Source organism: Dasypus novemcinctus, chromosome 9 (genome assembly GCF_030445035.2).
Source record: "Dasypus novemcinctus isolate mDasNov1 chromosome 9, mDasNov1.1.hap2, whole genome shotgun sequence".
NCBI lineage: Eukaryota > Metazoa > Chordata > Mammalia > Cingulata > Dasypodidae > Dasypus > Dasypus novemcinctus.
In genome coordinates this window covers 94789818-94817754 of record NC_080681.1, presented here as the reverse complement: position 1 = coordinate 94817754, position 27937 = coordinate 94789818, and the positions used below count along the sequence as shown (strand labels likewise).

At 39.4% G+C, this 27937-nt stretch overlaps 1 protein-coding gene and 1 non-coding gene across 6 annotated transcripts in view; one reads left to right on the top strand and one right to left on the bottom strand.

The window, feature by feature from the left end:
• Positions 1–27937, bottom strand: part of TRIT1 (tRNA isopentenyltransferase 1) — a 55858-nt gene that overhangs the window by 7322 nt on the left and 20599 nt on the right. For 3 of the 5 annotated variants that reach the window (XM_058303823.2, XM_058303822.2, XM_058303824.1), the window contains exons 2-5: positions 9908–10047; positions 5715–5814; positions 4859–5004; positions 2120–2262 (exon numbers count right to left, since the gene is read on the bottom strand). In XM_058303823.2, coding sequence (XP_058159806.1) covers positions 2120–2262; positions 4859–5004; positions 5715–5814; positions 9908–9978 — 460 coding nt within the window. In that variant the 5' untranslated portion in view covers positions 9979–10047. Of the gene's footprint in view, positions 1–2119; positions 2263–4858; positions 5005–5714; positions 5815–9906; positions 10048–27937 lie in introns of all 5 variants that reach the window. The other 2 variants (XR_011649691.1, XM_071217531.1) reach the window with 1 other exon arrangement.
• LOC111762359 (U6 spliceosomal RNA) lies at positions 19625–19731 on the top strand. The gene has a single exon (XR_002795485.1). It is a non-coding gene; the product is annotated as a U6 spliceosomal RNA (small nuclear RNA).

Genomic DNA, 27937 nt, shown 5'->3' with positions numbered 1-27937 from the left:
TATTGAATTTGGTCACACCTAAGACTTGGCAACTCAAAAAAAGCAACAACAAAAAAAACCCAACCAACCAGAATGAAGCATATGCCTTGTTCTTATGTAAAAAGAAAGCATACATTTACAGTATTTTATGAACAAGAAATATTTTCTTTTTTATATGAAATTTATATCCATGCTTTTTATGGGTTTTTGTTGTTGTTGTTGTTGTTGTTGTATTGTTTTGTTTTAGTTAGGCCAGTAAGAAGAATTTATTTAGAAAATGAGGAAAAGAATAGTGCTTGCTGAGAAATGGCACAGAAAGATGGAAATACACACCAAGATTTGGTGCAGGCCCCTCTAGGCAGAGAGAGCTATCAACTGTTTTTGATAGGCACCTCAGGGCCCCTGGTTTACCCTTTTTACACCTTTCATTTTATTTGTTAATCTCTCAGATGACACTTCAGAGAGGAAAGAATTTTAACCCAAAGCCATCCTAGGTATATCTTGAACTACTGAGCCAGACAAAGAAACGAAGAGTGAAAGGTTCCTAACTTTTCAGGTGTAGTGGACAAACACAACTTTATAATCAATCAGATATCATTGTTTGATGCTTAATTTTTATTTACAAATATTTCACTATTTTAAAATTACCTCTTTTATAAACTTATAACTGAGATTAAATTAACAATTTTTCATCTCTTCAGTCATGCTCTTCTACACTTCTGCCATTGCTATTTTTCAGCCTGCAGTGATAGTAATCTTTTTTCCTACTTCCCTAAAGTTTGCATTTATTGAGAGCTCACCATGTGTTCTAAGCATTTTGTATGTCTTAATTCATCCAATCCTCAATGAAGCTATAAGATGTGTACTACTATTATTATTTCCACTTTATAGAAGAGGAAATTGGGGCACAGAGAGTTAAATTAACTTGTCTTACACTTCACATAACTAGAAGATGATGGAGTAAGAATTTGCACAGACTGTCTGGCTCAAAGCCCACACTCTTTAATTGCTACACTATACTGCTTGTCCACATAATGGCCTCATCCTTCCAGAACTAGTTCATAGGTGGTCATCATTCCTAGTCTGTGTCTCCACTGCACTCTGACTGTATCCCTAGCCCAGCACTTATCACACTCTTATCTCCTTGTTTGTTTGTTGATCCTTCACCCCAGACTGTGAGCTCCTTAAGCGCAGGTACTGCCTTTTATTCATATCTGAAACCCAAGTACCAAACAGAATACTTAGCACTTCACTGAATGCTCACTGAATATTTGGATGAATAAGTTACTCCTGTCTCAGTGCATTATTATACTTTATTTTTATTTATTTATTTTTTTAAAGATTTTTATTTATTTAATTTCCCCCCCTCCCCTGGTTGTCTGTTCTTGGTGTCTATTTGCTGCGTCTTGTTTCTTTGTCCGCTTCTGTTGTCGTCAGCGGCACGGGAAGTGTGGGCGGCGCCATTCCTGGGCAGGCTGCTCTTTCTTTTTCACGCTGGGCGGCTTTCCTCACGGGCGCACTCCTTGCGTGTGGAGCTCCCCCACGCGGGGGACGCCGTTGCATGGCACGGCACTCCTTGCGTGCATCAGCACTGCACATGGCCAGCTCCACACGGGTCAAGGAGGCCCGGGGTTTGAACCGTGGACCTCCCATATGGTAGACGGATGCCCTAACCACTGGGCCAAAGTCCGTTTCCCTACATTATTATACTTTAACAACAAAAATATCACCAATCCAGCTAGTTAACCATCATACTCATTTTTTAGGCCTACTGCTTCTAGTATAATCCATGATCCAGCCTCTTGCCATCCCAGAGGCTCAGACTTCCTTTGACACAAGTCTTCACTCTCTTTCTCCTTTGGACCTTTCCTGGAAGACAGTCTCTTTCCCATTTCACAGAACCCATTCCACTCCTGGTACCTCATCCTAGTGCAGGGCTGCCCTTCTGCCCTTTCTAGACAAGTTCCAGGGATGGCACTGTATCTTATTAAGTCAATAAATAATGATAATAAAATTAAAGCTAACTTAGTGTTATTATGAGTCACACATTATTCTTAGCATTAAATATATATATATAAATAAACTTAATTACTATAAGCTCTACCACTAGATGGACTCCAGGACATCAGAGGGTTTTTACCTGCCTGGTCAGCATAAAGCCAGAGGATGCAGGGGTTAGGGAACTTCAGAGGGCCTCCAAGGTGACTACCACCTTCCTCTGCATGTTGACGATGAAGAAATTCACTATGAGAGATTCCCGTTTCTTCAAATACTTGCAAGCTCCTAAGTCATTTTAAAAAGAGAACATATCCATAAAACCATTAAGAAATATTCGTTCTTAAGTGATACAAGGAAAAAGCTATTTATCTAGAAAGCCTCATTTTCCCATTCTCATTGCATAAGTCCTTGAAGACATGAAAGTAAGACATAAAGTAAGAAATATTATTCTTCTAAACATACATAAGTTTTTGTGAAATTAAGTTCAGAAACAACAGTTTTTAAAAAATATACACAAATAGAATCGGACTCAACTCACTTTCAAGTAAACAGTAAAAGAGCTTGTTTGGTACACTTTATTAGAAGCCAACAAGTCTAGTCTTGCTGGAGTGTCTTTCCCACAGTACAAAAGCATGTTGTATATCCAGCTCATCAACTTTCTTTTTAAATATGTCTAAAATTAATGAAGAATGTTCCTGGCTAATTCAGTATTCTACTAGCACAAAGATCAATGAAGAAATAATTCACATGCTTACTCTTAAACCACCATCTACCTTGGTCTGTACCTAGTATGCTATGCAGCACCAGGTAATTTAACTCCCAAATCTCTATACTCTACCACTCTGGGTGATTGCAGCAACTTATCAGCTTGAAAGTGATCTTTTCCTTCCTGACCCAATTCCACTTCCACACAAGAGTACAGACCCTTTGTTCTTCTGTATCAGTGATCAAACAGGACCTATGTTAAAAAAAAAAATGTAGTAATATATATCTCACTTCTCTGGAGCTTCCAACCAAAAGGAAGATAAAAAATGTCTTCCAATCTTCTCTAAAGGAGAGACCCCTGAGCTGTTGCTGGGGGACCTATAATTTTTTTTTTTTTTATGAGGTACCAGGGCCAGGGATTGAATCCTGAACCTCATATGTGGGAAGCCAGCACTCTATCATTGAGTTACATCAACTCCCCTGAGTTGATTTTTTCATTTGTTTGCTTGTTGTTTGTTTTTGTTTTTTCAGGAGGCACTGGGAACTGAACCCAGAACTTTCCATGTCAGAAGCAGGTGCTCAACTGCTTGAGCCACATCCACTTCCCGAACCTACAGACTCTTACTAAGACAATTCTCAAACCTACTACTAGAATAGAAGTAGCAAAATGAGGAAGGGTGATAAGGAAGAAATGATTAAAGGACAGAATAACAGAGACTAAGTTCCAAAGCTATGTCATGAAACAATATAAAAATGAATGTTCATCATAATGTTTGAGTTTACAAAAATTTGTTTAAAAAGGTTTTTATCAAAATGTTTAAGATAAAATGTTTAGATACTTGAAAATTATACAATTCACTTCTCCAGAAAATGCACTGTCACTGAGGTGATACTGCCTACAAGGGAATGAAAATACCTAGATATTATAATAGTTTTGTGGCCCTCCAAAGCACAACCCTACTGGAAAGAAAATATTATTCCTTAGTATTCCATTTCATGGGAAGAAGGAACACAATTAGGAAACAAACTTTCTAAAAAGGCTGCCTGGAGGGCAGTACTTTATGAAAAAGGAGTAAAAAGCACTGATCAAGAAAACTTGGGGAAGCGGACTTGGCCCAGTGGTTAGGGCGTCCACCTACTACATGGGAGGTCCGTGGTTCAAACCCCAGGCCTCCTTGACCCGTGTGGAGCTGGCCCATGTGCAGTGCTGATGCGCGCAAGGAGTGCCCTGCCACACAGGGGTGCCCGCTGCATAGGGGAGACCCCCACACAAGGAGTGCGCCCTGTAAGGAGAGCCGCCCAGCGCGAAAGAAAGTTCAGACTGGCCAGGAATGATACCACACACACGGAGAGCTGACACACAAGATGACACAACAAAAAGAAAATACAGATTCCCATGCTGCTGACAACAACAAGGGGACAAAGTAGAACACACAGCAAAGTGACACAGAGAACAGACAACTGGGGCGGCAGCAGGGTGGGGCGGGGAGAAATAAATAAATAAATCTTTGGGGAAAAAAAAAGAAAACTTGTTTGAGGGGGATACTTCATAACCCCTATCAATACCAAATGTTTCTAAAATATTTTATCCATATAACCATATATATTGGGTCCTTCATTAGGTCCTTAATATGCCAGATGTGATAAACGAATCTAACACATGAGGCTGCAATTTCAAACAATCTAAAGGAACATCACCTTACGAATTCATCACCTCTCTTACCTACAACTAAGTTTCCACGTGCAAAGGTGAACAGATCTATGAAATAGTTTGTAAAAGCCACCTTCTACTGGCAAAGTTGCTGGGGCAGAATTCAGCATTGAACAATGAGTTATGAAACCTAAATGGCCATGTAAATGTAGTACATATCAGAAAAATGTATATGAACACTGTACACAAGCAAAATCAAACAGAAAATGAAGCAAGATTACATAGACCCTAGGGAAAGACTATATTGTATTAGGTATTTTTAAATGAAACAACAAAATAAGGTGCAACTATTTATTGAAGGAGTTGGACTGAGGCAATAACTCTGGTCCTCCCATCTGCTGAGCTGGAACAAGTCAATCTTTACTAGCTACTGTTACCAAACTTCTACGCCACTTAGACAAACTGAAAACTCATTTCCTCCCAATTCTAAAGGGATATGGGGTAAGCAGGTCCAGGCTTTCTTACCTGGCCACTTTACGTTTGTCATGTGGGTGCAGTTTGGCAGCCATTTCTGGGTCCACCTGGCTTAGGCGTTTGTGAAGTACATGACTATCCTCCTTTTCAAGTTCTAGTTTCCGGTCAATCACTTTCGCGGTACCTGTTTCCTGGGGCTATTAAATGAAGGTTTAGAAGTACATTTAATTCAACAATTCAACAAACATTAATTGAGACAGTATATGTACTAGGCACTTTGCTCAGTGTTATCAGAAAATCTTGCCACATAGGGAGACACAGGTCATAAACAGAGGATTACAATACACTGTAGTAAGTTCGGTGAGGCCATAGCAAGCAAAGAGGAAGAGGACTTACTGCCTAGAGGAAGACTCAGGTACCCTGCTTTCTGGTCAGAAGTACAAACAGGAACCTGGGTTACCACATTTTACTTAACATATCCAGGAATCTAGTCTCAGCAAGGATGACCAAAGAGTGGACCAGAATGAACATCACACTATAAAGGTTGCAAAGTTCCACACAATGCAATAACACCTCTGTAAGAAAGATTGGTGTGGAACATCTCCCTGATATACAGATTCTGCTGCCAGCCAGGAAATGCTGAGTCAGACTAGTATACTGTTAACTGGCATGGAGATGCTAATTAATTCACAGAAGAGCATTTTTCCTTACAGAGTCCTGACCCTTAGGCCAGCCTGGAGGAGCACACTTCACATATAGAGGTGACATCTGCTTCAGAATATTAATCAGGAAAACTATACTTGCTAAGTATAAGAAATAAACAAGAGTCAACCTTCTTCACACTAAAATTTGCTGGCAAGAAAGGTGAACCCATTTCCCCAGTAGGTAATAAGTGAACTAAACATACCTTGGTATCAACGAGAACTTTCCAGAGCAGAGACTCAATGTAATAATTGGTTCCTCCCACGACAATAGGAATTTTGTCTCGGGCAAATATATCTTCAATGTGAACATTAAGAAAAATATCACAATGTTTTACATCAAGAGATTCTGACGTACTTGGGAAAGAGTATTAGAAGAAACCACATGTCTATAGGGCAGAAGAGAAAAGGAGGAAACCAAGATGACAGGATACCAGTCCTTACTATTTCCCATGACCTCTCAGAATCATTTCTAATCAGTTCTGGAGAGACCTGCATAAACCAGAGAAAAATGCACAATGGTAATTCCTTCCAGTTCTATAACATCCTAGGTCTTGTTGCCACAATTCAAAGTTTTATTGATATTCCAAATCAATAAATTGAGTACAGTCCAAGGACTTTCATGGAATCAAGTGTCAACTGCACAGGATGCCACCAAAGTGATATCCATTGTGAGGCTTTGCCTCACAAACTCTCCTCTTATGTCATGGTTCTTAGATTCAGTCTCCACCATTATGTGGCAAGTACATATTTTAGCCACTTGAGACCTCACCAGACAAACTATGAAGCAAAGGCTCTAGAGACAGACTTCAGTTACCAGCTCTTGGGCCAGATATGCAACCTGTCTGAGCTTCAATATTCTCTCCTATAAAATCTTCATGAGTTCTTGTGAGCATTACACGTGACAATGCAAATAAATCTGCTACCACAATGCCTGGGAAATAGTAAACATTCCACTTACTTTAGCCACTATTGTATTTATATCCCTGATAGTTCGAATTCTTCTCTTTTGAATCGTTGTTGAACAGATAATTATCTGCTTTAAGACAAGCTTTCCTTCTGAGGATAACTTATGAAAAGACTTTCAGTACTCAGATAAAGATTCGTTTACAAGCTTCCTCCTCTTACCAGCCAATCTGTGGGCATAGGGATAACCACCTCTCTTCTCCAGAAGCCTACTAATTTAAGGAGGTTGGGATGTGGCAACAAGAAAGATATTATCAAGCAAGGATCATAAAGAAGAAACATTGTTTGTCTGTTTTTAATTTAAAAAGAGAAAGAAAAATTCTCTAGTCCCTCTTTAAGTATTACAGAATAAAACAAAACTTCAAATGTGTAATATGATTAACAAGAGGAAAGGGAGCAAGTAAAAGAAAAGACAATTGGTGAGGTACCAGAAGGGGAGCAAGTAGGGGAGAAAAGGGAGAGATATGAGATATTGGGTAGTATAATGCTTTGGCTAATGTGTCAACTCTGCCCAGTAATTGCACCCAGTTGTTTGGTCAAGCAAGCACTGGGCTAATACACGGACATTTATGGACTTTAGTCACTAGTGAGTTTACTGCATAGATAGCTGATTATAACTACATCAACCAGGGAGATTGATGCCAGCAATGAGTGAGGCTTTATCCAATCAGTTGAATGCCTTAAAAGGGAAAGTGATTTCAGCATTCAGAGAGAATTTCCCAGCTCATCTTTGGACAGCCAATGGAAACTCATCAAGGACCTTCACTGGACTTTCATCAGAGCCCCTGGTTTGCAGCCTCCCTGCAGAACCAGGACTTGTGCATCCCCACTGTCATGTGAGAGAATCTTATAAATCTCATACTATTTACAGATATCTCTTGTTGATTCTGTTTCCCAAAAGAACCCTGATTAATACAGATGGGAAAAGGTTTAACTTGTTTGCCCAAAGCCATGAAACTGACTTCTCTCAGGGCCTTAGTACGTAGTACCTTCATCTGTCAAATCAAGAAGATTGACTGGTACTTCTTCAGGTACTTTCAGTACTGGCATTCTGATTCTACACTCTTCTCTAACTTCACAAACCTCCAAGCCTATAACTGATCTGATTAAGTCATCCCCACATTGTTGCTGCCCGCTAAAACCCTTAATTAGCTCTCCACTTTATCAATTCTACAGCAACAATTTATATTTGGTGATATATTTTAATTTGCCAAGAGCTTTCACATATATCATTCATCTGATACTACAGTCTTGTAAAACAAGTAGAGTAGGAATTATCATCTGCATTTTAATCTCTGCCATTTAATAGGGGAAAAAAATACCATCTCATTATTTTGATTTGCATGTCCCTGATTAACAGTAAGGGTAAACCTTTTCCCATGTTTACCATCATTTTATTTCTTCTTCTCTGAATTACTGCTCATGCCCTTTAAGTAGCTTTCTTACTAATTCCTAAGAGTTCTTCAAATATAAGAATATTAACCAGTTGCCCTTCATATGTTACAAGTATTTTTTCCCCTGGTTTGTACTCTGGCTTTTAATTTTCTTCATAGTGGACTATTTTCCTTCCTTTTTTAAAATTATAAAATACAAAAGAATATATGTAGCAAATGTAAGTTAGGAAGCCTATAATAAATACTCAAAAACCCAATGAAATAATCAGAATATTCTGATTGAAGCCTCCTGTGCATTCCTTCCCATTTCAATCTCCTACTTCCCCTTTCAAAGGGAATCACTACCCTGAATTCTGCCCTGATTTTTATCATTCCCCTGCTTTTCTTATATCATTATAATATATATGTACCTGAAAATAATAAATTGGTTTAGCTTTTTTTTTTGAGGTGCTGGTGCCAGGGATTGAACCCAGGTCCTTGTATGTGGGAAGCTGGTATTCAACCACTAAGCCATATCAGCTCCATTTTTTTGTTTGTTTTTTGTTTTTAGGAGGCACCAGGAATGGAACCCGGGATCTTCCATATGGTAAGCAGGCTTTCAACTGCTTGCACCACATCCACTCCCAGTTTTGCTAATTTTTCAATCTTTATAATAATTGTTATCAACATATATGTATCTTTCTATATTCTTCTCACCCATAATATTGTTTCTAATATTCTACCATATTGATTGATACATGTAGCTGCAATTTATTCATTTCCACTGCTGTAAAGTACTTAACTATATAAGAAATTGTATACATTTTCCTGTAAGTGGGAATTTGGATGTTTATATATTTTTGCTATTAAGAGCAAATGTTGTCATGAACAAGAAATACTACCTATCTCCAAGCATAGCTCTGGAGTATACATCTAGGTGTTCTTGTTGATATCCATTCTCACCAATATAAACTCTTAATTTTACAGATTCAAATATATTTTCTTATATTTTTTAAAAATTACATTTACAAAGCCCTTCCTTACTCTGAAGATCATGTAACTATTCAATCAAGTGTATATTCTCCCATTTGTTTTAAAATTAAAACATTAAATTTCTTCCAATTTAATTTAAATTAAATTTCATTTAAAAAATATGTATTTAACTCTAAAATCCACCTGGAATTTATTATTGTGTCATATATATTATTATGTCATATATAACGAGAAACTGATTTTATTTTCTTCCAAAATCATTAACTGTCCCAGGAACAATTATTAACTACTTTCATCATTTCACCATTTTTTGAAATGCCACCTTGATCATAAGCTAAATATACACATACATTTAAGTTTGTATCTGGGCTTTCTGTTCTGTGCCATAAATTTAATAGGACATAGAGTTCCATGATATTTTAATTATGACTTTTCAACAGATTTTAATATCTAGCAGTGCAAATGCTACTCAAATTATTTTCTCTGAAAAATGTCTTAGCCTCACCCAGAGACTTTTTTTTCAGCAGTTCTTCCCTACCCAGCAATCCCTTTGAAATTCTAATTACAAATCCATCATATTTATAAGTTCATCTGGCACCCCCAATTAAAGGGTAGGAAACTGAAGCTAAAGGGGGTTAATTAAATGCTTTACCCAATAAAATTCACATAGTAAAAAGCAGCAGCCCTAGGACTAGATCACAGATCTGATTCCTAAATTAATGATTCCACTAAACCAGTGCTTCCAAAATTTTACTGTGCATAATGAATAACCTGGGACTCTTGTAAGAATGCAGATTCTGATTCAGTAGGTCTGGTATGGGGCCCAAGATTTAGCATTTCTAACAAGCTATGAGGGGCTATATTACTGAAGTCTAAGGACCACCCTTTAAGTAGCAAGGCACTGTAGTTTTCAAGCTATATAGTTCTGACGGGGATGCTATCTCTGGTAATTAGGATTCGCGTGCCCCTGCTTACAGGAAATTATCACTAGAAAGAAAAAACTTCTTTCTTGGCTTGAGCTGCCTTGAACCCACCCAAGCCTAGTTGCTCACTTTCCTAAGGATATGAGAGCAGTTGCCTTGTTCCTGAAGTCCACCACCGTGTAATCTGTCACAAGAGGATCCACAAAGCTGATCATGTGGTGCTGGCAGAGTCTCTGTTCTTGTGCAGAAACCTTGTTGGTGATTATGTCTAGGCCTTCATAGACCTAGAGAAAAGAAAATTAATATGAGAAAGTCATCTGCCTCCATAAAATGCCAACTTGCGGTAAAAATGGTGATCTGTTCCTCCCTCCACCCATACAGGTGACTGACCCAAAGCACCAAGGTAGATGTGTTCTAACACAGTTGCTGACAGTACTATCAGATCCACAAGACCCAAGAAGACAGGAAGCAGAAGAAAACAGAATATTGGCTTTCTTATCAAACAGTGGCTATTAATTCTGACTTAAAAGATAAGTAGGGTACATAAATCCATAAGAACTAATTCTGCAAGATTAAAAGAAGTTCCTTAGGCTTGAACTTTAAGCATTTAAAAATGGGCAGGCTGCTTTATTCTTATCACAATGCTCCAGCAAGGTAACATTTTGCACTGCTACTTCAAAATGCTTAGATATTTCTCAGATTTAAAGAGCTCTAAAAGGCTTTTAGGGGAGCAGGTGTAGCTCAGTGGTTGAGTGCCTGCTTCATATGTATGAGGTCCCAGATTCAATGCCCTGTACCTCCAAATAAATAAATAGATTTTATAATTTGTATAAGATTGGCTCCATTTGTGGAGAAGTGGCCTACCTGCAAAAATATACATAAAATACACAAATATATACTTTGAAGCCAGAACTTCTCTCCTAATACTATTGTACTTTGATGGAAACACTGTGATCTATCCAAATTACTGCTTTGAGGGCCAGCACACACAGTCTAAATATTCATATGCAATATCCAGTTCTATAAGCTCTTGATTCAACTGCCAATTCAACTAAAAAGTTCAAGTGTACTCTTTCTAAATGCAGGGTCTCTAATGGAGTGCACATCTAAAAATACTAGTTTGAAAATAGGGATGAATGCTTTTAGATCAAATGTTCTCACTGATTCTACAGAAAGCACTGACAAATAATAAGTTCCATAGAGCCCACAAAGATGTTAAAAGCATTTTTATCTCATGCTTCCCTTTACTTATATGAGTGTCAAATAAGTACAGTGCAGTATAATGGTTAAGAGGAAGGACCCTGGCGCCAAGCTGCCTCAAATCACTTCCTAGCTCTGCCACTTATCTCGACTTGGGAGTAGTTACTTAACCTCTCTTTGCCTCAATTTCTCATCAGTAAAATGGGGAAATAATAATCTCTCTCATAGGGTTGCTGTGAAGATTAAATGAGTTAATACATGTAAAGCAGTTAGTTTTTTTGCCTAGCACATTGTGTTATCTAACCACAACACAAGCAGAAAAGGAAGTTATTTTAGGGTCACTATTCATCACTCTAAAGTCCCTGGGCTCTTAGCTACTGAGGTTATTTACCCAGCAAGGATAAAACTATCTTTAAGCAAAATGAAATTGTTAAAAAGTAAAACACTGCACAGAAAAAAACAGTAATATAAGTAGAAAACAGGAAAAGAACCAGCCCCGCCTTTAACTCATTTAACCTGTGCCTGACAGTTGACTTGCTTTAGTATACCCGAATACTGATGGAATCTTTTTTCTTAAGATTTATTTATTTATTTGTTTGTTTGTTTTATTCCCCACCCCCACCCCAGTTGTCTGTTCTCTGTGTCTATTTGCTGCATGTTCTTCTTTGTCCACTTCTGTTGTTGTCAGCAGCCCAGGAACCTGTATTTTCTTTTTGTTGCATCATCTTGGTGTCAGCTCTCCATGTGTGCGGCTCCATTCCTGGGCAGGCTTAACTTTCTTTCGCGCTGGGCAGCTCTCCTTACGGGGCGCACTCCTAGCACATGGGGCTCCCCTACACGGGGGACACCCCTGCGTGGCATGGCACTCCTTGTGCACATCAGGACTGCGCATGGGCCAGCTCCACACGGGTCAAGGAGGCCCCGGGTTTGAACCGCAGACCTCCCATGTGGTAGACGGACGTCCTAACCACTGGGCCAAGTCCGCTTCCCCTGATGGAATCTTAAATCACTGTTTTTTTTCTGTGTACTGTAAATAAGACTTCCTTCTGCCAATATACAATGCTGTAGGGTATTCCACATACTGGTGTCTTCTACTGTGCAAATTAAGAAAACTAGAGAAGGGAAAGGCTGATAATTACATATTTTTTTTCTCTCCCTCTTTTCCCACAGCCTTTAGTTGGCTCTGCTTTAACCTTAGAACTCCGAATGACCCAATATTAAAGAATTTACATAGAAACAACTTGATTTTATCAGGCAAGGATTTTGAACTCTAAAAAGAAGATTCTCATTTTCAACTGGGATTAATGTAAAGAAAATGTTACATTAATGTTAAGAAAATGCATAGCTATAAATGTACAACAATTTTTTTTAAAGCCAAAATTTAAACATCTCTATCAGCATGTTCTACCAGAGACCAAAGAAGGCTATATAAACTTTTATCCTGTTAACTGCCTTTAGGTGTATCTTCTAGCTACCCCTAAAATAGAAGAGTTAAAACACACACACACACACACAGAAATCAAACAGGAGGTAACCCCAGAACTATTCTCACTTTATTAAAGTGACCTATTGTCAGAGTATTATGGTACATACGAATTTCAACAAATACTTGAAGAGTGTTAGTGGTTTATTAAAAAAAGCATAACTCTTATTCATAAACTAAAAACTGTATGTAACTCATAACAGTACTAAATCTTGGTTATCAGTGTAAATTCTCATATTTGAGTGATTCTTTAACCTTTTATACCATTAAATTAAAACAAACTGGGCATTAAGATATGGGTGAATATTGACTAGATATTCGATGATAGAAGAATTATTGTTAATTTTTATGTGTAAAGTGTGTAAAACATAAAGGTATGTTTTTTTAAAAAAAGAATTCTTAATATTTGAGGTATATACTGAAGTACATACAAACGAAAGTTTATGATGACTGGGATTGACCAAGTGCTCATAACTATTGAAATAAGGTGATAAATATATGGGAGTTCAACTGATTATCTGCTCTATTTTTTAATATGTTGCAGGTTCTCCATAACAAAAGTCTTTAAAAAGATTTAGATGATAGCTTTTAGGCACAATGAGAAACCAATGAATATTAGCTGTGAAATAAATTTTAAAAATTAAGAGGGCTGGGAAGCAGATTTGGCTCAACTGATAGAGCGTCTGCCTACCACATGGGAGGTCCAGGGTTCGATCCCCAGGGCCTCCTGACCCATGTGGTGAGCTGGCCCACGCACAGTGCTGATGCGCACAAGGAGTGCCGTGCCACGCAGGGGTGTCCCCCATGTAGGGGAGCCCGACGCGAAAGGAATATGACCTGTAAGGAGAGCTGCCCTGCGCAAAAAAAGTGCAGGCTGCCCGGGAGTAGTGCCACATACACACACAGAGCTGATGCAGCAAGATGACACAACAAAAAAGAGACGAAGATTCCCAGTGCCACTGACATGAACACAAGCGGACACAGAAGAACACACAGCTAATGGACACAGAAAGCAGACAACTGGAGAGAAATAAACAAAAATAAATAAATCCTTAGAACAAAAAAAATTAAGAGGGCTGGTAATATTCTTTTCATTGAACAAGTGGTGGCTACATGGGTATTTTCACTTTTTTGATACTGAGCTGTACAGATATGAATTGTGCTTCTGATGTATGTACACTCGTCAAGTCATTAAAAAAAAATTATATCCCACAGCTAAAAGGCAAAAAACACAGCAACATTTTATAATTTATACTAAGGATAAATACTTAATCCTAAAAAGCAATAAATTTTATAAATGTCTTATTTGGTCCAGGTTTAGTTGACAATCATGTTGCAAATGCCACAATCAGACTTATAATTTTATTGGCTGCTTAGAAAACATCATTCCACTAGACGAAGTTAGGTTTGTAGCTCAATGCCTTATATTTCTCCTATTTTCCAGCCTCATTTATAATTTCGGTGCAACTCTACCTATAGAGTCTGGCACAGAACAGTCAGCCCTGAGTGCTGAGAACAGAGCTGGAAGGATCTGTGCCGTCTTTGAAAGACAACAGGCCACCCTGTTCCATTTCCCATTCTCACAGAGAATACCTGCAATATGCATACATAGAAATGATTTTGAATAAAATGCTTCTCTCTGTACAAATGAGATTTTGAGAATACTAAAAGAACTCTATCCTCTTTATAAAGCCTGATGACTGAGATAGTCTTTGAAAAATTATAGGTTTAACCCGACTTAGCCAATTATCTAACAAAATGGACTTATTTAAAAAAAAAAACAAAACATTTATGGAAAGCCTTATATGTGCCAAGTCCTCTGCAAGACATCACAGTCATTAAAATTAAGAAAGGATTCCTGTCCTTAAGGAGTTCAGGCTGGGAGGAGATACAGGAACAAATAAATGTAATATAAGGAGACAAGTGATATAAACGTTTATGAATACTGAAAGCCACTGATTATTCACTTTGGATAGATCATATGGTATATGAATATAACTCAATAAAACTGCTTAATAAATAAATAATTGTGCAAGAATAGCCTGAAATTGCAGCTATGTATAGCAGGGGAAGCAGAAAGATCAAGAGATCAAGACTTTTCTTGTTAATTTTTATATATTATTATTGAAATAATGAAAATGCTCTAACAATGATTGAGGTGATGATTGCACAACTATGTGATTATACCAAATACCACTGACTATATGCTTTGGATGAACTGTATGCTTTATTAATATGTATCAATAAAACTGATTTGTTAAATTATGAGAGGTATTAAAGTTTGTGCAATCTTCTTAAATATCATAATCATTAAGCATTTAATGTTCTAAACATTGAACTGGGTACTAAAGGGAAATGTACCTTTGCCTCACCTCTGTTAAGGGTTTATTTCCAGAATGAAAATATTGGGGGTAAAGACCACAAAGCTGAAATAATCTGAACTCCTGAAATCAAAAGAGCTGAAATGCCCAAAGGAACTGGTAAAGACAAGGGAAATCTGCCACAGGCATCTAAAGAAACCCAGCAAAATCTAGAGCAGTGCTTCACAACTGGAAGTAATTCTGCCCACCAGGGGGCATTTGGCAATGGAAAATGTCTGGAAACATTTTTAACCAAAATGGAGGGGAATGATGGGGGCTGCTACTGGCATCTGGATATAGAAAGGCCAAGGGTGCTGCCATCCTACATTCCCCACCCCAAGAATAAAGTATTTTCCAGTCCCATAATGTCAATAGTCTCGAGGTTGAGAAACCTGGATCTAAGGAATTTCACCTTGGGAAGCAAATTTGGCTCAACGGATAGAGCGTCCACCTACCACATGGGAGGTCCAGGGTTCAAACCCAGGGCCTCCTGACCCGTGTGATGAGCTGGCCCACAAACAGTGCTGATGCGCACAAGGAGTGCCCTGCCACGCAGCGTTGTCCCCTGCATAGGGGAGACCCACGTGCAAGGAGTGCGCCCCGAAAGGAGAGCCGCCCAGCGGGAAAAAAGTGTAGCTGCCCCGGAATAGCACTGCACACACAGAGAGCTGATGCAGCAAGATGACGCAACAAAAAGAGACACAGATTCCTGGTGCCACTGACAAGAATATAAGCAGACACAGAAGAACACACAGTGAATGGACACAGAGAGCAGACAACTGGGGGGGAGGGGAGGGGGGAGGGGAGGGGGAAGGGGGGCAGGGAAGGGGAGAGAAATAAATGAAAAAGAAATCTTAAAAAAAAAAAAAAAAAAAGGAATTTCACCTTGGGGAAACCCCCCAAAATCTTTAGGTGAACAGCAAGGATCCAGCTCATTAAAGGGTCCAGCCCTTTGTTCCTAATGTGTGTGCTAATCAGAAAGTCCTAGGCACTCTGCAGGCCTCAGAGCTCTGTGGTGTGCTGCATACCAGTTGGCTGCAATGCTCCAGTTCAACACAGTAATCTACCAGCAAGAGGAAAATTTGGCCCCTAGCTCAGGTTCCTCACCCCAACTTACCTTCCTCCTCTCTACTTCATTTCCTTCCTAATCCAAATTACAACCTGAGGTCCTCCAATCTCTTTCTTGCCTCCTTGGATTACATTCGCCCTAAAAACCTCAACCTAGAAAAGCGGATTTGGCTCAATTGATAGAGCGTCCATCCACCTACCACATGGGAGGTCCAGGGTTCAAACCCTGGACCTCCTGAACTGTGTGGTGAGCTGGCCCACACGCAGTGCTGATGTGCACAAGGAGTGCCATGCCATGCAGGGGTGTCCCCCGCATTGGGGAGACCCACATGAAAGGAGTGTGTCCCGCAAAGAGAGCCACCCCATGTGAAAAAAAGCGCAGCCTGCCCGGGAGTGGTGCCACACACACGGCAAGCTGATGCAGCAAGACGACACAACAAAAAAGAGACACAGATTCCCAGTGATGCTGACAAGAATACAAGCAGACACAGAAGAACACACAGCGAATGGACACAGAGAGCAGACAACAGCAGCGGTGGGGGGGCGGGGAGGGGAGAGAGAGAAATAAATAAATCTTTAATTTAAAAAAAAAAAACAAAACCTCAACCTTAGATTAATATAACCACCCACCTTCTCTTACGGCCGCCTTCCACTGCTCCACAGATATCATACTCACTGAGACCACTAATTAACTGGACTGCCAGATACAACCCTTTTCTATTTGAGCTCTTAGAGCAAGTAATGGAAAAAGCAACAATCTAATACTATTGAGCACTCTCTCCTTCATAAACCCCTCTCCTTGAGGCTTCAATGGTACCATTCTGTCTTGGTTTTCTTCCTCTCTCACTGACCCTTCCTCAGACTCCTTTACTGAGGCCACGCACCAATCTATTAGCAGTGTCTGCCAAGGGAACAATATTGAGAAATGGCAGTCTCTATGCCAGCCACCTGTCATTTCTGTACTATAAACTTTCTCTGGGTGACAAATACAGCTTCTACATCCATTTTTGTAACTCTCAAAATCCATATCTGCAGTCTACTTCACTCTCCTGGGTGCCAGACCTGAACATTCAACTACCTATTAGACAGCTGCATCATCACTGAGAGGCAGTATAGTGAAGGAGTTAACAGGAAGAACTCTGGAACTAGATTGCCAGGATTTAAATCCTGGTCACACCACCACTTACTAGCTATATAACCTTGGGCAAGTTATTTAACTTTTCTGTGCTTCAAACTCCTCATTTATAAAGTGGAGATAATCTTAAATCCAACCTCAAAGGTTTATTGTATTAAATGATTAATACACACAAAGCATGTGTAATAGGCTTGCCATATAGGAAGCAATCAATAAATGTAAGCTATCAATCATCATCATCATCACCATCAACCCAAACAGACATCTGAAAAGTGACATGACCAAAACTGAACTGATTATCTTCACAGGCACACCTGAGTGAACCATCTACATTATCAAACCAAAAACCTTGAAGTGGCCCTGATGCCATTCTCCCTCTCTCCTCCTTCTCACCTTTCCAATCTGTCCCAAGTTCTGTCCATACTAGTTAACTAAAATGATCTCAAAGCTCATTGCCTTCCCCCCATTTCCCACTACCATTATATCAATTGAAGTCCTCATAATTTCTCAATTAGAATATTCCAACAGGTTCCTCACTGATCTTCCTTCAGTGTTTAACACCTACAATTTATTTTCACACTGTAACCAGTGATCTTTCTAAAACTAAAATCTGATTTCATCTAGCCCCAAACTCATTAGTATTACTTCCCCATGAAAGCCCCCTCCCCCACTCATTCCCCATCCATGCTTGACCTCTGTGCTTCCATAGCACCCTGTACTTACCTCTATCACAGCACTTACTGTACGTCTTTAAGATAGTCTATCTTCCACAACTGAGTATGAGTTCTGAGGAAAGAAACTGTGTATTTTATCTCTAGCTCTAGCAGCTAATACATGAAAAACAGTCAATGAATACTCTCTAAATGGGGTACAGACTCTGTGCTAAGGGTTTTATATCATCTGAAATTATTTTGCCCTCCTTTTACCAATGATGAAACCAAAACTCAGATTCATTAGATGACCTGCCCAAAGTCACACAGTTAGTTTGAACCAGAGGCTAACTTTGAATCCATGTCTTCTGACTGTACTACCTGTGTTCTTTTCCAATTACACAGCTAATCCCTATTCTGTACAAATCAGCTTTGTGATCATGGGAAGTCATTTTCAATCCTGGTACCTCAAGTTCCTCATACCTAACATCCCTTCCAGTTCTAACAGGCTAAGCTTCAAAAAAAGAAAATTTTACATAGGAGGGTAGAAAAACAGTTTTTTTTCTTTTAGGAGGTACTGGGGACTGAACCTGGGGCTTCATATATGGGAAGTAGGCACTCAACCACTGAGCAACACCAGCTCCCGAGAAGAAATTACTTTTTAAAGTATGCATTGGCACTCACCCGATAATTTATTTTCCTTTAATCAAAATTCAACTGAAGAGGGAAGGAGATTTGGCTCAATAGATAGAGCATCTGCCTACCACATGGGAAGTCCAAGATTCAAACCCAGGGCCTCCTGACCCATGTGGAGCTGGCCCACGTGCAGTGCTGATGCACACAAGGAGTGTCGTACCACACAGGGATGCCCCCGTGTAGGGGAGCCCCACGCACAAGGAGTGCGCCTGCAAGAAGAGCTGCCCCACGCTACAAAAGTGCAGCCTGCCCAGGAGTGGGGCCGCACACATGGAGAGCTGACGCAGCAAGGTGACGCAACAAAAAGATAGATTCCTGGTGCCGCTGACAAGAATACAAGCAGACATAGAAGAACACACAGCGAATGGACACAGTGAGCAGACAACTGGGGGGGAAGGGGAGAGAAATAAATTAAAAAAAAAATCTTAAAAAAAAAATTCAACTGATGGGAAAGCAGATGTGGCTAAAGCAGTTGGGCACCTGCCTCCCACATGGGAGGTCCCAGGTTCAGTTTCCAGTGCCTCCTAACGAACACAAGCAGACAATGAGCAGAGACAATGAGCAGACAGACAAATGAGTCATCTTGGGGGGGGCGGGAATTTAACTGAAGAGGAGTGGGTATGGTTCACATGGGAGGTCCCATGTTTGGTTTCTGGTGCCTCCTAAAAAAAAAAACACACAACAGGAAGCAAAACAAAAAAAACACAAACGAAAAAAACAACTCAGGGGAGCCGAAGCTGGTGCTCAGTGGTTGAGCACCAGCTTTCCACATATGAGGTCCTGGGTTCAATCCCCAGCCTCCAGTACTTCAAAAAAAAAATTTGACTGATGAGATACGAAAACATAGAAAAATGATCAGACTTGGCTAACTTGTCTCAATAAAAGGATGTCTTTTTTTCTTTCTTAACTTACACTTTACTAGGTTAGAAAGAATGAATTGGCTGTACCCAGCAACATCATGGCTGGCAATTACTCCTTTTATCTTTGTTCATCAGAAATTCAACTGTACACATGCTAAATAAATTGGACAGATTAAGATGCTCTGAAAGTAGAAGAACCTGTATCTGACCTGTTCAGTCAGTCTGGTGAAAGGAGTGGTTTGGAATTTACAGTGCAGATCATGGCTTTTATTCTTCCTTGGCTATTTCTAAGGAATAAAGGATTGTACATATAAGGCCAGGCTTCTCAAATTGAGAGGTCCATAATGGATATATGATGCATTCTTTGGGAGCATCAAATCTTAACAAGTGGTTTAAAAAGGGGAAAACAGTGCTTGCTTCGGCAGCACACATACTAAAACTGGAACGATACAGAGAAGATTAGCATGGCACCTGTGCAAGGATGATACGCAAATTTGTGAAGTGTTCCATATTTAAAAAAAAAAAAAGGTGAAAACATTTTTACATTTAAATATAGACAGATTAGGAAAGAGAATGCAAAATTGGCACATACTTTCAAATTAAAACATGAAAACTTTGCAATGCAGAGTCTTTGCAGTAGCTGCTTGGAAGCCCGCCTGCAAACAATGAAGCATCCATCCAGTCCAATCCCTGGAATTTTACACTTGAGAATTCTGAGGATGACAGAGCTCCATGGCCATATAATTAATTGGCTGGTAGTAAAGATAGGACTAAAGCCTGGATGCTTTGCCTATAACTCAAGCGGTTTCTGCTGCCTCTTAGCCATAGAATTTTTATTCCCATTTGACTCTGGTCTGTTTGCTTGCTTGAAGTACTGGATTCCTACTGAGATTAAATTAAATTCCAGAAGCTCAGGAGAAGACAGCTACCAAACCCTGAATTCCTTCAAGGTTCTAAAGTTTAAACCTGATAGAAAGCAAGAAACATACACACAGACAATGTTGTAACTATAATGTTGGGATAGAAATAAAAGGGCTTGTTTAAGAGAGAAAATAAAGTTAAGAATAAAGTTTCCATTTTGTGGTCATCTTTACAGACTCAAGATTGGTCTACCATTGATGTGATAGAGTGTGATACCTGAGGTACTCTATCATTGCAGGTGGATGTCCAAGTTAGGAAGAGGCAGTATAGAGTAACAGAGCCGGACTGCCTGGGTGCACATTCTGCCTCTACTACCCGCTATAATCTTCATTTTGCAAGTTATCTAAATTATCTAATTCTTCTTTGCCTCAGTTTCCTCAACTGTAAAATGAAGATAATAATAGCACCTATACCCTTCATTGGATTATTCTGAAGATTAGAGTTAATATATGGAAAGTATCTGGAATAATGCCAAGCAGATGATAAGTACTTTTATAAGTGCCTGACATTATCTATATTTAATTGTACTGGTTAAACAAGACTTTCCTTAGTTCTTTTAGTTGAGACCCCTGGCAAAAGTTTGAAAGGAGAAAATCAGAAAATACCAGAGCTGAAAGAGGTTTTAGACACAACAAGAGACCATACAGGGAAGCAGACGTGGCTCAACTGATAAAGCGTCTACCTATCCTATGGAGGGTCTAGAGATCGATACCCAGGGCCTCCTTGACCCGTGTGGAGCTGGCCCATGCGCAGTGCTGCTGTACGCAAGGAGTGCTGTGCCACGCAGGGATGCCCCCGCGTAGTGGTGCGCCCCACTAGGAGAGCTGCCCCATATGAAAAAAGCGCAGCCTACCCAAGAGTGGCACCGCACACACAGAGAGCTGATGCAGCAAGATAACACAGCAAAAAAGAGATGCAGTTTCCCAGTGCCGCCTGATAATGCAAGCGGACGCAGAAGAACACACAGCAAATGGACACAGAGAGCAGACAACGGGGCAGGGGGAAGGGGAGAGAAATAAATTAAAATCTTAAAAAAAAAAATAAAGAGAGACCATATAGTCCACAAAGCCTAAAATATTTACTATCTGGCCCTTCACAAAAAGTTTTCTGACCTCTGATCTAATCCAATCAGCTTCTCCTGCCCAATATATCCAAAGAAGAAACTAAGACCCATAGAGGGACAGCAACTTGCCCAAAGTTATACCACAGTGAGTGAGTTGCAAAGCTAAGACTAAAACCTCAGGTTTTCCCAGTGAATAAAACTTTCCACCAGGCTAATCAGTCTAAATGAGAACCCTGAACTAAAGATTGACTATAGATTAAGAGAGAACACCAGCAATTTAAGAGTTCAGCAAATCATCTACTTCTAACTGGTAGATATTTACTGAATATTCTAAGCCTAGGTATTAGGGATTTTTAAAAACAAATCAATTTTAGTAATATATATTAATAAAGCATACAATCTACCCAAACATTAGTGATACTTAACACTCTCCAGGTAATTCTAAAGTGCAGCCGGGGGTTGAGAACCACTGTTACAAAGTATTGTGCTAGACAGTGATATGTCAACCAAAAAATAAAAAGAGGGAGAGAGAGAGCACAAACCAAAGGTGCTAAGTAAGCCTGGACAACGCAGGACCCCGTATTAAATCTGTAATTACCTACATGTAAGTAGAGGGGCCTCCAAGGGAAAAGCACAGGGGAGCAGGGATGACAAGAAGGCCCTAGATATAGCACCATTTATATCAGAGAGTTAATTACATTTTTTATTCCAATTTTTAAGTTTCAACAGTTCAAGGATTATAATTTTCATGGGAAACGGACTTGGCCCAGTGGTTAGGGAGTCGGTCTACCACATGGGAGGTCCGCAGTTCAAACCCCGGGCCTCCTTGACCCGTATGGAGCTGGCCCATGCGCAGTGCTGATGCGCGCAAGGAGTGCCACGCCATGCAGAGGTGTCCCCCGCGTAGGGGAGCCCCACGCGCAAGGAGTGCACCCATAGGGAGAGCCGCCCAGAGCGAAAGAAAGAGCAGCCTGCCCAGGAATGGCGCCGCCCACACTTCCCGGGCTGCTGACAACAACAGAAGCGGACAAAGAAACAAGATGCAGCAAATAGACACAGAGAACAGACAACCGGTGGGGGCGGATTAAATAAATAAATCTTTAAAAAAAAAAAGGATTATAATTTTCAGATGTGACCTCTTTCTAAAAAAATGTTACAAGTAATCTGTAGGGAGCGGTTGTAGCTCAGTGGTTGAATCCCTGTACCCCAGGTTCAATTCCTGGTACCTCCTAAAAAAAAAAAAAAGTAATTTGTACCCTAAAAAGAGAGAGAATATGCAAATTAAAACAAAAGACAAATGACCAAGTGAAAAAGTACTTCCAACATATGAGACTGTACAAAGGGTTTCTGTGTATTTTCCATACACAAAAAGCTCTTACCAACCAATAAACATAAAAATGAAAAACACTATATAGAACAGAAAATTCAAAACAGAAAAAGAGAGGGACAATATACTCTTGAAAAGACAATTAACCTCACTAAGAAATGAAATCCAATCTAGCTTACCAGATGTGGCAGGGGGTGGGGAGGGGTTATATGGGAACTTCTTATGTTTGTTTTTTTTATGTTTTTTAATGTAATATTCCTTGTGAAGAAAGACTGTGGAGTTTGCTTTAGGGGTAATGAAAATGTTTTGAAAAACTAGACAGAGGTGGTGGTTGTACAACAGTGTGAATATACTAAGTGTCACTGAACTGTTCACTTTAAAAAGGCTAATTTTATGTTATGTGAATTTCACCTTAATAAAAAAAAATTAAATATATATCATCTACTAATGCTTTTGCAGAGGGGTGGGGGATAGGTAATGTGCACATCTTCTCATCCAGCAATCCTATTCTAGGAATTTATCCTGAAGAGAGAACTGCATGACGGCAAAAAGATGCATGTACAAATATATTCATCTCAGCATTATTTATAATACAAAAAACTCAACATCCTAAATGTCCTACAGTAGAAACCTATAAGTAAATGATATGCCTATAAAATAGAATATTATACAAGGATTAAAAGTAACAATCAGAAAGTTGGAAAATTCACACTACCCAATTTCAAGACTTACCATAAAGATACAGTAAATCAAGACAGTGTGATATTGGTATGAGAATAGACACATAGATCAACGGAACAGAATAGAGATCCAAGAACTAGATCTACACAAATGCAATCAAATGATTTTGACAATAGTGGAAGGCAATTCAAAAGAGAAAAGATAATCTTCCAAAAATGGTGTTGGCTGGGGAAGGGGTGGGTAACTCGGTGGTTAGGCATCTGCTTCCCATCTACAAGGTCCTGGGTTCAACCCCGGTACCTCCTAAAAACAAACAACAAAACAACAAAAATGGTGCTGGCACAAATGGACGTCCATATGTAACTAACATACCCCTTACAAAAAAATTAACTCAAAATAGATCATAGACTTCAATGTAAAATGCAAAACTATAAAAATCACAAATAAATAAATAAAATATGTGTGGCCTTGAGTTTGGCAATGAGTTTTTAAGATATAATACCAAAGATAAAAATTCATAAAATAAAAATTTTAAAAATCAATAAATTGGACCTTGTGAAAATGTAAAACTTTTGTTCTATGAAAGACATTATTAAGAGAATGAAAAGACAAGTTACACACTGGGAGAAAATATTTGCAAATAACACATCTAATAAAGAATTTGTACCCCTATATAAAGAACTCTTAAAACTCAACAGTAACAAATACCACACCTGCAAAATACAGGCAAAATATATGAACAGATGATTCACCAAAGATAATAAAAGGCATACGAGCACATGAAATGATGCTCAACATCATTAGTCATTAGGGAAATACAAATTAAAACCCCAATGAAATTGATCCCACTATATACCCATCAGAATTGCTAAAAACAATAACAACAAAACCTGACAATACCAAACATTGAAGAGAATAGAAATGAACAGAAATTTTTATTGCTGGTAGGAATGCAAAATGATATAAACATTTTGGAAACGGTTTCGTTGTTTCCTACAAACACAAACATATACTAACCATATAACCCAGCAACCCCACTACTAGGTATTTACCCACAGGAAATTGAAAATTAAGTTCACACAAAAACTTGTACATGAATGTTTTTAATAGCTTTCTTTATAATAGCCCAAAACCAGAAACAACCCAGATATCCTTTAACAAGTTAATCAACAATTGTATATCACACATCCATACAATGGAATACTACTCAGCAATAAAAGAATAATGGATGCATAACATGGAAGAATTCTGAATATATTTTGATAAGTGAAAAAGCCACAAGCCAAAGATTACATATTGCATGATTTCATTTATACTATGTTCTGGAAAAGACTAAACTAAAGGTATAGAAAAAAAGATCAGTGGTGGCTCAAGATTAGGGAAAGCTGAAGGATTAACTTACAAAGGGACCACACAAGGTAATTTTTAGGGTGTTAGAATAGTCCACTATGGTACTACAGTGTGGCTGACTGATTACATGCATTTGAGAAAATCCATAGAACTGTATCCCACAAAAGGTGCACTTTACTCTCTGGGAAATACAGGATAGAATGCAGACTGTAACAAATGAATCTACTTACTGTATTACAAATATATGACATAGTCTCACTGAGGCTAACAAACAAGAAACTATACACAAACACTTTCAGTAAATTTCTCACAGAAGCAACTACTGAAACTACTTTATAGATTGAACAAATAAGTAAATACTGTATAGATGAGAGGTAGATTTATCACTCTTAGAGAAAGCAGTTACAAATAAACAAGGGGAGAAGACTAGAATGAACCCTATAGTGCTGAATTCGAGTTAGAGATATCAATATAAACTCATGTTTATTTTAATATATATGCAGATACAGAAAAATATATATGTGTGTATACACTGATGAGTGTACATGTATATATTTTCTAACCCTGTCCAACAAGAGGGACAAGAAGCAACAATATCCCAGAGGAAACAAGCACACCTAGCACCCAGATCTTGGTTTCTAAATACCATCCAATCCAATAAAAGGAACCAGGGCTCCTTGGAGAAATGGCTGATTCTAAGGTTAACACAAGGCAAATATAAGATACATCTAAAACATCTTGTGGTGCCAGAAAGGAAGGAAGGAAGTGAGGAAGGAAAGGAGAGAAGGAAGGAGAGAGGGATGGCAGCATGCCAAAAGAAAACAGGCACCAACGTGAAAGAGCACACAATAACCAATGCTGGAGAAATCTGAGCAACAAAATAATGTAATACTGACAAACCAAAGAATAAAAAAAAAATCTGTAATGTAATGCTGTAAGTAAATGATATAAGTAAATGGGTAAGAAAGAACAAATCTTCTTTACAGAAGAAGTTCAATTAATAAATGTGGAAGAAATGAGGGAAATTACCACAGTAATTGCAGCAGGAAAGATCTACTAATGAATGCTAACATTAGTAGATAAAACTTTAAGGAAAAACATGGTATCTGCATAGCCTCAAAACATCTCCCCTAGGGAAGCAGACTTGGCTCAACTGTTAGAGCGTTGCTTACCACATGGGAGGTCCACAGTTCAAACCCAGGGCCTCCTTGACCCGTGTGGAGCTGGCCGACATGCAGTGCTGATGCGTGCAAGGAGTGCCGTGCCACGCAGGGGTGTCCCCCCTGTGTAGGGGAGCTCCATGCACAAGGAGGACACCCTCTAAGGAGAGCTGCCCAGTGCAAAAGAAAGTTCAGCCTGCCCAGGAGTGGCGCTGCACACACAGAAAGCTGACGCAGCAAGATGACTCAAAAAAAAAAAAAAAAACAAGACACACATTCCTGGTACTGCTGACAAGAATAGAAGCAGACACAAAAGAACACACAGCAAATGGACAGAGAGAGCAGACAACCATATGGGAGGCCCTGGGTTCACGTCCAAGGACCTCCTTGAGAAGGCAGGCTCATCCTCACACTGCGGAGTGCCACCTGGCCTGCAAGCACCACAGAGAGCCAACTCAGCAAGGTGACACAACAAAAAAGGGAGACAAGCAAAAACAAAGAAGAGCACATATCAAATGGATACAGAGAGCAGACAGCAAGCAAGCCACAAGGGGGGAGGGGAAATAAAATAAAATAAATACAGACACAGAAGAACATACAGCAAATGGACACAGAGCACAGACAGCACGCAAAAAGCCAAGGGGGGAGGGATAAAAAATAAAATAAAATTTTAATTTAAAATTTTTTAAAAAGCTGGTCCATTGGTGTGTGAACCTATTGTGAGTGGGGCCTTTTGATCAGTTTACTTCAGTTAAGGGTCTTTTGATTAGATTACTCCAGTAAGACCTAGTGGCCCCAGTCCTCCTACTGAAGTCTTTTATGAACAGGATGAATTCAGAGGAAGACAGAAAAAGCCAGAAGCAAGAAGCTGAAACAAAGAAACTCAGAGAGAAGGAAGAACCCAGCAGATGCCACCATTTGCCTTGTCACATAACAGAGGAGTCCAGGATCACCGGCAACCAGTCTTTGGGTAGAAAGCATCACTTGAAGTTGCCTCGATTTAAACATTTTCATCGCCTCAGAACTGAAAGCTTGCAAGCAAATAAACCCTCATGTAAAAGCTAACTCTTCTCTTGTATACTGCATTTTGGCAGCCTAGCAAACTAAAAAAGACCTCTACTATTTGTTCTCAGGGTCTATATTTTAAGTTTTACCTCCAACCACTGTCCCCCAAGTATCCTCTATGCCAGACAGTTGTTGGTTATGCCTTAAAAACATACCACGCACTTTTACTCGTCTTTGACTTTGCTCACGCTGTTATTTTGTCAGGAATATTCTCCTTTCCTCTTCTCTGCCTGATAAAATGCATACCATGGTATAGAGGAAAAGAACAGGATGGAGGATGAATGAATACACAAACAGTAGGAGCTGAGGGGAGAACATGGAATAAGGAGATGAGGGTTCAAGAAAGTAATTTTTGGTAGGAATGAGATAATAAGTGTCTACCTCATAAAGTTGTGGTAAGGACATTAAATGAGAAAGAACAGTATCGGTTTTTAAAATACTGTTATAATTATTCTCAGTATTATGCTTATTATTCATGGCACAGTGGTGAGGACTGGAACTCTGGCTGCCACAAACAGCATGCAGCAGTGGGGAGGTACCAGCTCAGAAGGTGACTGCCAAAGAGGCAATCAGGCATCTCGTCTGATGGAAATTTATCTAAAGAATTCAACAAACAAGAAACAGAAACCAATCCAGTTAAGTCACACTAGAGCACCTAAGCAAACTGCCATGCCCATCAAATAACTTCGACCCCTCAAATGCACATTTCTTTTTGCAGTGAGCTGCTTCAACACCCTGCCACAGGCACCGAGGCATCAGGGCAGCATCTCGTCCTCAAGAGTCTGAATTTGCAAGCACCATCTGTGCTCTCCCATAGTCCCCATTTGGCCAGTTATCACTTCCCCTTCCTGATACAACCCAGGTTTGACTCCAAAGCTTCTCTGTAGCTGCAAAAAAGTCACCATGTTCGCAAAACCAACCTAATGCAACACTGTAGCCAAAGGAAATGAACTCACAATGAAAGTGAACCAAGAACTAGAAACTCATCATTGTGTATTAGACATGTCAAAATATCTGAGATTTCCTTCTTACCTTCTTGTCATGCTCAGATCTTTTGAAAGATTACCTCTGCCAGTTGTAAAAGCAGTTTAAGGACAGCCCCCACCTACCCTGGTTAATAGATCATTGTGCCTTTTATTTCATGTCCTATTAAGC